General features: G+C 32.6%; 1 protein-coding gene across 1 annotated transcript; it reads right to left on the bottom strand.

The window, feature by feature from the left end:
* Positions 1 to 356: 356 nt before the first annotated feature.
* LOC134232513 (neurotrypsin-like) lies at positions 357 to 11,343 on the bottom strand (the record flags this gene model as incomplete). The annotated part of the gene is made up of 7 exons (XM_062714491.1): positions 11,145 to 11,343; positions 7,155 to 7,296; positions 4,776 to 4,939; positions 3,548 to 3,689; positions 1,151 to 1,320; positions 903 to 1,044; positions 357 to 532 (listed from the first exon to the last, which is right to left on the bottom strand). Coding segments are annotated over exons 1-7 (1,135 nt in total), but the record flags the coding sequence as incomplete, so codon positions are not given.
* Positions 11,344 to 11,687: the final 344 nt, after the last annotated feature.

The raw sequence follows: 11,687 nt of genomic DNA, 5'->3' as shown, positions 1-11,687 counted from the left end.
TTTGGTAGAGGACTCAATGCTTATTACAATCATGCAAACAGTTTGACTGCTTGATGTCCAGGAGTACAGAAGAAAATTTTTAAAGGTTGCATTAATTTAAGTGGTTTGGCCCCACCCCTCAGGCCCCGGGGGAGGGGTCGGGGATCATGAAATTCACAATTTTTGTTCCCCATTCTCATAGATGCTTTATGTCAAATTTGGTTGAAATTGGATCAGTGGTTGCAGAGAAGAAGCTGAAAATGTTCAAATGTTAACTCACAACGCACGACGACGGACGAAAACAGTTAGCAATAGGTAACCTGAGTTTACTCAGGTGACCAAAAAATGTATTGATTAAAATATGCATCGTCACCTACCCTTTCCTGTGTTATAACAGACGACTGCAGCATTTCTACTATCACTACAGTTGCTGGATCCTACTACTAATTGAGTGCACTCTAACAAGGAATTTTCATGTCCATTACAATTAATGCCGTCCAACCATATTTTCGTATTTCCCTTTCCAAACACGGATGAAGTGATAGCCACACCTCTAAAAGTGCATGTTTATAACGCTTCAAATTCATAACATGAAACACAAGTTTTGAAAACATTGAAACAACAACTATTTCATTGTTCTTCTTTTGTCGAAAAAAAATTATTTATTATCCAATATGCTCTTTTAGTTCTTTTTTAGTTCACGTTGAACTGTTTTCATTTGAATATTTCCGAAACAACCTTAAAAATATCATTATCTCTTTTAATAAATTGATCCTTTATACAGATGTGTAACTTTTTTATGCGCCTCTGACAATCAAATAAAAACATGTGTAAACTGATCAAAAATATCATCAATCAAGTCTTATCTACTGAGCTTATAACAGTGATCTTGGCTCTGTTTGACTTATTTAATAGATATTTACCCAGAGTATCCTAGAGATCGACAAGCAACTTTAGCATTTTGATCATCCCAGTCTGTATCACACACACCTCCCCAAACACCATTGACCGATACCTCTATAAAGCCTTCGTTTGCAGACTTTCCGTTGCGCAATCGGATGGATTCTATTGTATGATTTGAAAGAAAAAAAAATCTTTAAAAATCGTCACATCTGATACGTTTTTTAAAAGTCTTTTCAATGCTCTTAATATATAAAAAGAATTTACTCACGACTTGGTAGAATACATATAGCAGCAGCATCTTCAGAATGACTGCAACTATTTGTTTCTGAGTATGTACAGTTAGAAAGTCCAGTTTCCTTTCCACTACATTGAACGTCATTTAAATGAATTCTGCCTGTTCCTCGTCCAAATACGGCTTTGGAAACAACTAGTCCTTGTCTAATAAAAATATTTCATGAGGAAGATTGCATTGATTGATTATCATTATTGATAAACTTTAAAGTTTGTAAAATATAAATGATTAGTAATACGGTATTATTTTTCCATTTACAAAAATCATTTGCAAAAAATTGTACAATTACATAGATATAGTTACGTTTATGTATTTGTTTTTAAAGTTACATTTTGAATGTATTCTGCCAAATATTTATTCTAGAAAACAACAGTTTACTACAATGAGCATCAATATACCATGATAGTTATAAGCAGTTTCCAGTTTGGGCATTCTTCAATACATTAATAATGATATTTTAAGAAATTAATTAAGATATTGAATTTTCACCAATTGGAATGTGTCTTGATATTATTTAATGATAATTTGATAACTAGTAGGTATGAAAAATAACTCCAAACTGTTTGAAGAATATATATCTTTCAAAGTTCGTATGATTATCAAATGCTCGTAAAATACCTAGCACATGAATCTAAGGATGGCATTTTGTTTGCATTTTTAAGAAAATGCAATGGTAAATGAAATAAAAGATATTTAATATTTTTATAAGAATTTCTAACGAGAGGCCCATGGGCCATATTGCTCAGCTGAGTAACTTTGGCCATTCGATTATTTACAAGATTTCCCTCTTTGTAAAACATATTTTGAGCTTGCCCAATCTGTAAGGATCATGATTAAAATAATTTAGAATCCACACTACCCAAAAATGCTTCCAAATAGGTTTCAGCTTTCCTGGCCAAGTGATTCTTGAGAAGATTTTTTCCTATATATTTCTATATTTAACTTGGATTCCCAATTGCGGTCCCGCCCTACCCCCAGGGGTCATGATTTAAACAATTTAAATTTTACACTACCCCACGATGATTCCACAGACGTTTCAGCTTTTCTGGTCCAGTGGATCTTGAAAAGAAGATTTTAAAAGTTTTTCTATATATATTTCTATGTAAATCTTGGATTCCCTAATGTGGTCTCGCCTTACCCCCGGGTGCCATGATTCGAACAATTTAGAATCTACACTACCCAAGGATGATTCCACATAAGTTTCAGCTTTTCTGATCCAGTAGTACTTGAGAAGATTTTTGAACTTTTTCCTAAATATTTCTATGTGAAACTTAGATTTCCTTTTGTGGCCCCGCCCTACCCCCGGGGGTTATGATTTGAATAATTTAGAATCTGCCCTACCCAAGAATGGTTTTACATAAGTTTCAGCTTTTCTGATCCAGTATTTTTTGAGAGGAAGATTTTTTAATGAACTAACCCTCTTTCGTATTTTCTTTTTTATACCCCCCCCTGAAAAAGGACTAGGCCCTTGTTTTTTAATAATTTAAATTTCCCTTTACCCAAAAATGTTTGGTATCAAGTTTGGTTAAAATTGTCCAAGTAGTTCTTGAGAAGAAGTTGAAAATGTAAAAAGTTTACAGACGGACGGACAGCTATACGAATGCGCGACGGACATTCTGTGATCAGAAAAGCTGACTTAAGCTTTTAGCGGAGGTGAGCTTAAACTATTCACTTCAACTACCACATTTAATGGCAAAAATACTTAAATTATAATACTGAGTTTTGGAAGAAATTTGAGTTATTTTTTTAAAAAGTAAGTTGTGGTCATTTACAAATGGACTGTATGGGGAGAATGTTGGCAATTATGATTTAGAGGATAAAAGAGAAGTTCTTATTATCTGTTAACATTTTTGTTAATTTTTTTCGTAATTAAGGGTTGAACTACATTTCATTTGAATATCAATTACAATTACAATTAATATCACATCAATTAATGTAAGGTCTTGGACAGCTGTTGACTTCTTTGGTAAATATCTCCAAATTACCTACCTCTGTGAAATGTAGAGCATCAGATGCTTCTTGTATGCTAGATTATTATTAGTATCATTTTTAAATCTTTTAATTTTCGCTATTATAATCAATAAAGAAGCATGTTAATTCCTCCTTGTATTATTTTTCTCCCTCTTTCAGATTTTTTTTGAAAGTGAGAGAAAGAGATATGTGCATTTCATTCCTTTTGTTTTCTATATCAATTTTTCAATAGGTGAAAGGTTAGAAAAGCAAAATTAGTGCTAATTTGATCAGAAAAAAAATTAATTGATATTTAATATTTTTTTCCTTTGATAAAGGTTATCAGTTATCTTTCATTGCAAGATGAGAGGGGTTCTCCATTACATTTAGACAAAAATTAAATTTTAAGGTATTTCAACTTACTCGCTATAACCTAGAGATCTACAAATGACGCTAGCGTCCTTATAGTCCCAGTTCCTGTCACATATTGTCCCCCATCTGTTGTTTTTATAAACTTCTACTCTTCCTTGAAAGTCTTTTTGTTTGGAAAGTCGAACAGGGGGTGCTGCAAATATGATACGAATGAAAGCAGTAAGAAATAGGAAAACTACGGAAATCCTTTTACAACCTATCACAAAATTGTAAGTATCACATTTACAATTTCTCGATTTTTTTTATAACGTATTAAATTCGTTATAACAATTTTTGAATGAAAAAATGTTATAATAGACTACATTTTGTATAAACAATGTCCAAAATCTGCTATAAGATATTAAATGCAAGTGAAAACATTCTAAAATAATTTTTGATTATCAAATTCAACAATTACAGCCTGTAGTAAAATGTACATAAATTCGATAGAACGATTTGTTGAATTTTTTTGAAACGAATTTAATTCCTTATAATTTATATCTTAAAGAACTCATTTCATCAAATTTAATTCGTTATAACAAGTTTTCAAATTAGTTAAGGAAAATTTTGTTATAACATTCAATTTCGAATATTTGTTAAATCCAATTCAAATATACTTTTTGGTAGATCCTAAATTGACTCCCGTAAAAAAACATTCGAAGGAAATAATTAAAGTTCAATTTTTACAGAAAAAGGACAAATTTCTTTTTTTCCAAATCTCATTCACCGAGTATAGAACCAATTCTATTCCCATAAGAAATTAAAATGAGTACACACCTTTATGATGATCTAATCCGGCATACTACATGTAGTATATAGATTATTACATTAGGTTATTTATTCAATCTATAGAACTATTAATGAAAAGGTAAGCCTGTGGAGATAACGAACTGTTTTCAAGCTCAAAAGTTCAAATACCAATTAAAATAGGAGCAGGGCAAACACGGACCTCTTAAACATCAGAGGTGGGATTAGGTGTCATGGAGGAGTGAGCAAATGCATTTACAAGATTCGAGAATACTTGTTTCTACTTTTAAGGTCAATCTGGTCATAGTATTCAAGACAAAATAAAGAATAAATGGAAATGCGTTCAATAGGTGCTTAAGAACATAAAGCAGCATACGTAAAATCACTCTTTTGATTTTACATTTATGATTGCAAAATCAATCATCATTCGTATTTTGAGCTTTTCAGCTACTTAATCTTTATTTCATTTACGATAACAATTTCTTGACGATACCTTTCATACACATAACACCTGCATCCTCACTATGACTGCAGCCAAGATTTAATTCATCTGTATGTCCGCAATCCAGTAGGGAATTCTCTGTACCATTGCATCTCACATTAGCCATAAGTACTAGACCAGTTCCAGGTCCAAAGTATGCGTTACTGTACGGAATTCTGTTTTGAAATGATTATTGCATGTATACTTGCATTTCTACACGTAATTCTGTTTATAAATGTTATATTTTACAATATTTATATGTATTAACATTAGTTGTTAAATCAATGTGTTTCTCGTGATATTGTAATAATCAGCCATAATGCACTATAATTTAATATAATTATAACTCATGCATGTTTGATAATCTGCCATTTCTTTTACTAAGTATAGAATGGAAGTAGTGTGTACTAATGATTTTAATACTAGTACTCTTTTTCAGTCTACTTTGATTAATTCTACTTCTTTTTACTTTAACATAATGTACAAATAATGTATACATGTATATTATAAATTATTTGCAAAAATGTAAGAAAAAACATAAGAATTTGTACAGCTAAAAATGTTAAGAGTGGCTGAATTATTTCTATATATCCTAAACATCAATGCAGTGTGTTGTTTATAATTTCCAAATTCAAGCCAAACTTTTCAATTAATACTTTAACTTTAACATTGGGTCCTGATCTCTCAAATTTGTTTTCAATAAAAGATTTTGAATACCGGTATCTAATTGTAATTTTGTAAGTGTTCCAAGAGTCATTTTTGTTCTGATTATATACTCAATTACCTCCATCCTTATATTCAAATCTATACAATTTGATATCACTTTATAAAGCAATATTGATAAACATTTACTTTTATCATAGTTATTCACACAACTTAGTATATACGAGGGCTGTTTAATAAAATGTCCTCGGCGCTTGGAAAGCAACAAAAGCGGATTTCAAGGATTTAGCCTTAATGATTTTACTTGAATATTCTCTTTTAATTGAAACACATGTCCGTTACATTTTCATCGAATGTCTGATTGTTTAAAAACACATTTTTGTGTATTGCCCTTAGTATACTGGAATGTGGCAGATCCTATGATTTCATTGACTTTCTTCTTTCTGAAAGGTGTTTCTTTTTCAGGTTTAGAAAATGAAACAAGTGAAAGGGTGAAAAATCTGGCGAATATTGTTGGTTTGACAAATCATTAACTTTCTGTTTATCCCCAAAACAACTTTACTCTTCATGGCCTGTGGGTTAAGACGCTGTCGTGACGAAATTTAAAGTAGTGGATTCCAGATTCTGGTTCCATCCTCTTATAAACCTTTCTATTTTTTTTGCAAAACTTTGCTTTCTAGTATTCGCCAGAAATTAAACCGCTTCTCCGAATAGGAATTTGAACAACAAGATTACTAATATTTAAAAAAAAAATGACATATAAAACTATTTTTGTGCTTTTGAAATTCTTTGCTTTTTTCAGACCTTGACTATTTTTGTCAAGTGCATCTTATTGTTAATTTGTTTTGAGGGTTTAAAGCAATGAAATCAACTTTCTCTATCGTTTAGAAGTTCAGAAAAACGTGAATAACTTCAATTTTTGATTTTAAAAAATGTTTAGATATTCTAAAACGCTGTTTTTTTCACTCGTTTTTTTTTAAAGGTGATCATTGAGTACAAAGCTTTTTTACTGTCAAATGCTTCTTTAAAACATTGTAAACTACCAAAAAAATGATTCTTATCAATTTTGCTATTGTGTCTTTTATTCATCCAAACATCATCGGTGATTTTTTGTTGAATTTACGCAAACATTACGTTGTCAGTTGTAAGTATATGTCGCCAAGGACGGTACCCATTTTTGATGCCCAGTATATCATTTATGTTCAATTAAATCCACCTGCTCATGTGTCTATGAAACAGAGATTTGTTGGTGTAAATTTCACATATTTCAGGGAATATTTCTTTGGGATTCTAAACGAGTTTTACAGCAGCTTTCATGAAGCGTTTACTTTCGCTCTTGTTTACTGATTTTTTACCATTCATTTTTAATGCAGTGTCTCGAATAGCCCTTGTTTTCCAACTTCTCACAATGAAATTAAGTGATGAAAAATGGTCAAATAAACTGTATTCAGTTCATTAAAGATTCAATCATGAGAGAAAGTCAAGCTTAATGTCATATGATTTATATATTGTATGTCATAGAGCTTAGGACATTATTAATTGAATATCCCTCGCTAATTAAAAACGGGGAAAATATTTCTATTTTCAATTTTATTTATATTTTTTTTCATTTGTAATAGCGATCTGTCCTCAAATGTTATGTTACGTATTTGACAACCAAAATGAAAAATAATGAAATATTTGGCATAAACATTGATATATAATTTTAAAATAAGAATGAACATTTACCCATCTAATCCGAATAGCTGTTTACAGACCACATTGGCATCGTTGAAACCCCAACCATCGTCACACACTGTACCCCAGACACCATCTTTAAAGACTTCCACTCTTCCTTCTCTTGAAGATTTGCCATTCACAAGTCGAATTTCTATGAAAAAAATATTTGCCTCAAATTTCGAGCTTCAGATATCTGGACGCTTCACCTTCGAGATATTTTTTTTATTGGGGGGGGGGGGGGTGTTACATTGTTTACATCTACCAATTTCAAAGATACAAGTCAGTTATCCGTACATATTTCTCAAGTGAACAAGGCTCGGGATTAACCAGGCTTGACTGTAAATGTATTAAACTTAATATTTCCAAGTATTCGAATATCAAAATTTATTTTTTATTCCGCCCATTATCTTGTAATATGGGAGCAATGATTTGTATGGAGAAACCTTGATGGAATTTGACATCATTCCCTATTGTGTCAAAACCATAACCTCGTGCTTATGAATTGAACATTTAATTTAGAAAGTGCTGTATGTCAAAAGGCATACGTATAAGTTTCATCTTTTCTACTCCAGTTTAGGAAAAAAAATTCTTGATATTCCAAATTGATTTTTTATTATTGCCACACTCTGAACGAGTACCCTGATACCCTGTTTTTGCCCCCAGCTTTCTCAGGGTAATGATATCAATAATTTAGAATCTACAGAAACTTCATTTAAGCTTCTTTTTCTCAGGTGAACTATAAATAATTCAAATTATTGGTAAACCATGTTATACCATTAACTCATAAATCTCATTCCCCAAAGTCGTCGTTTTGACTTAATGTTATTATACCCTCCCCCAAACATTTGGAAAGCGGGAGGGTATATAGTAATCGATATGCCCGTCAGTCCGTCCCTCTGTTACGCTTTAGGGTACCTATATCTTATCCACAACTCCTCTCATACCTCTGAATGTTTAATGAAACTTCACAGAATCCTTGTAATATAGTGCCATTGTGCACCTTCTATTTTACTTTTTGATCAGAAACATATTTTTGGTTTTCCAGAGCAAAACATTGACACTGCCATTTTTTCTATAATATTGTGGGCACTCATCTCTTATCCGCAACTCCTACCTCCTAGACCAGTACACAAGAGGTCCCTGGGCCTTATAGGTCACCTGAGCATCTTGCAACAACTTTCCAATGATTGAATTTGGTTCATGTTTTAAGCTAGATGCTATGGCATTCACAATTTTGAAAGAGGCACCATTGCTCAACATAACTATACACTTAGCAATTGCTTTCCGGTAGTTTGGTTACTTAATACCCATAGGCAGAGTAGGGGAAAAATGCAATCGACTAATCAGTAATATTCAGTAATAAGCAGTAGTGCCCCTAACACACATGAACCCCTAACGCTAAGTCCAAATATAGCACAATTTTTGAAAAGACATTCTTGCTTATCCAAAATGTTTTATTAATACCAAGGAACAAATTTCAACAATTAATTCACTTTCAGTAGATAAGAGATCCCCCCTCCTTATGGAACCCTTGACCCAGGGCCTTGAAATTCACAATTCTTGAAGAAGGATCCTTGCTCATTATAATTATATAGGTAGTTTATCTGCTAAATATCCTGGAGCAGAGAAAAAAATTCTCAAAGATTTAATGTATTTTCACTATATAATCAATAGAGCTCCGCCCTGAAAAAGCTATAAAATTCACAATTTTGGAAGAGACACTCTTGCTCATCATAACTATGAACTTAGTTAGTTAATTAAATAGCTAGGAGCAGAGAAGAATTTCAAAGAATTAATACGGTTTCACCCTTTCATGAAATTCACTATTTTGCAATCTTGCTTATCATAACTATGTTCTTAGTTTATTTAATACCCAGGAGCAGAGAAGATTTTCAAAGAATTAATGTATTTCACTATATTCTCCAGTAATCAGTAGAGTACCACCCTAACACCAAAGACCCTGACCATGGGGCCATCAAATTGACAATTTTGGATCATAACTGTATACTGAGTTAGTTTATGTTATACCGAGGAGCAGAGAAGAAGATTCTCAAAGAAATAATGCATTTTTACTACATTATCTATATAGTCCCGTCCTAGCACTAGAACCCCTGACCTTGGGGCAATGAATTTCACAACTTTGGTAGAGGACTAAATGCTCATTACATTCATGCCAACAGTTTGACTGCTTGATGCCCAGGAGTAAAAAAAAGATGATTTTTAAAGATTGCATTAATTTTAGTGGTTTTGACCCAACTCCTCACACCCCGGGGGGATGAGGATCATAACATTCACAGTTTTGTCACTCTTTACCCATAGATGCTGTATACCAAATTTGGCTGAAATTGGTTCAGTGGTTTTAGAGAAGCTGAAAATGTTCAAATGTTGACGCACGATAGACGACACATGACGAACGACGACGGACGAAAACGGATAAAAATAGGTCACGTGGGTGACTCAGGTAAGCTAATAAAATTTAATGATACGTTCACAGATTCTTTATTACATAATGTCATTATACACTTTCTATTTTACTTTTTGATCTGGCACTTTTTTCGGGTCTCCAAGAGTAAAACAGGGACTTTGTTATTATAATCATACAGGAGGATGGCGGCATCATTTAGTGAGCTTGTTGCTCACAGTACCTCTAGTTTGGTGTAATTATTATTAATAACTCAAGGTATCTAACTCAAATTTTAGAGGTGGGAAAATATCTCTCAAAATAACATGCCTTAAATAAGATATTCTTGGGGGGGGGGGCACAGATGGACAAATTTCAAGTATAGCTCCTAAGGAAAAGCAACCGAAGAATTTGATGCATTGTATCTTCAAAAGAATTTGATGCATTGTATCTTCAAATGAATGATGACCGGTCACGGTAGCCTAGTGGTAGAGCGTTCGCTTCGTGATAGGGAGGCCCGGGTTCGATTCTCGTTCGCGGCGCCGCGTCATACCTAAGACGTAAACAAAGGTAGTGACTGTTCCTTCGCCAAGCGCTCGGCACTAGAAATGAAAGTCACGGGTCTTTCGGATATGACCTTAAAAACGTAGGTCCCGTGTCACGTTAGGCGCTGGCACGATAAAGAACCCTCACTGCTCAATGGCCCTGAGTGCCGAGTATACCGTAAATCTGGAAATTTTACGTCGATTTTATTCAGCGAATTCGGGTCAAAACGATGTTGATTAACTTTTACGTTTCAAAATTTTGCGAATTACCACTGCTTTGTTTACATTTTTTAAAATTTATTCTAACAAATTACATGTTCTAATTTGTTTTAAAATATTCAAATTTGTTATAACAAATTGATAATTTGTTATAAAAATTCATTTGTTATAACAATTTAATACTGTAAATGTGATATATTTGGCGTGTATGATATTTGGCGAAAATTGAATTTTCAACAAGTTAGCGTAGGTATGATTTAGCGCAATATGAATGTGCTAGATATACCTGTATGATATACAAGGCATTTAGCGATGTACTTGATTTAGTGGACTCTGCCTACCGCAAAAATCGCTAATAATAAAACACCGCTAAATGTAGCACGTTTACAGTAACTTGTCTAAGCAAATTTATATTTTTTTTAATAAAACACATTGATAATTTTTAAAACTAACAAAAGAAACACATGCGCCCTACATGTAACACGCTTCCGTATGATTTACGGTAGAGAGGATAACCGGCTTAACACTTCAAATCAGCCAAAATCATCTTTTTGCTAAATTACACCACAGTTAATTCCACGCGTATATTTAGGAATCTTCAGTACGAAGCTTCATATGTATTTGAGTTTATGTTTCATTAATTCTAAATAATTTAAAGACACTTTTTAATAAAGAAATTAACATGCATCAATTAAACAGCCAATAGTAAATTAGTTTTCTTTACCAAAAAATTCAAAAATGTTGTAAAAAGTATTTCACACAAACGAAAGAAGTGGTAGTAAATATCTATTACAGTTAAATATTTAAGAATTACTTCAAGACTCAATTACTTACTCTGTTTTGCACTCCCTGCTTCGACTTGTTTTTGCAAACTCTCGATTAAATGCTGTTGCTTTACAACCTTTCGTTTCAGCAACGTGATTTCTGTATCGTGAGCTCTTACCATCTCACTCAGTTCTCTTGCAGAGAGAATGCCTTGATTTTCAACTGCCACAATGAAGACTAAAAACACCAGTAGATTTCGTATATCCATGATTCTGAGAACACAATCGAAAGATTAAGAGGTTATTTTTCAGTAAAACGGACAGAAAAGTAACATTTGTGCTTAGTAGCTTAACACTAAGACAATGAATTCGAATCTACCTATCAGTTGAAAAATCGATTTAAAAATCAGTTATATAAAATTGTAATTAGATATTGTAACCTACAATTTCTAAAATTTGTTTAATTTCATTTATTTTTCAAAAATAAATGAATCAAAAGTGTAAATACTTTTCATTTGACTATGATGCCCGAAGTATTTCGCGATGGATACCTCAGTCGGCTCCCTTAAATGGTAAATTAAGGACGTGGCAAAAACAATTGGTCCTTCAATTA

This window comes from Saccostrea cucullata, unplaced genomic scaffold (assembly GCF_032062105.1).
Source record: "Saccostrea cucullata isolate Sc308-1 unplaced genomic scaffold, CSIRO_AGI_Scuc_v1 ctg4383, whole genome shotgun sequence".
Lineage (NCBI taxonomy): Eukaryota > Metazoa > Mollusca > Bivalvia > Ostreida > Ostreidae > Saccostrea > Saccostrea cuccullata.
Note: the sequence above shows the minus strand (reverse complement) of the source record. Positions and strands in the feature narration are given on the sequence as shown.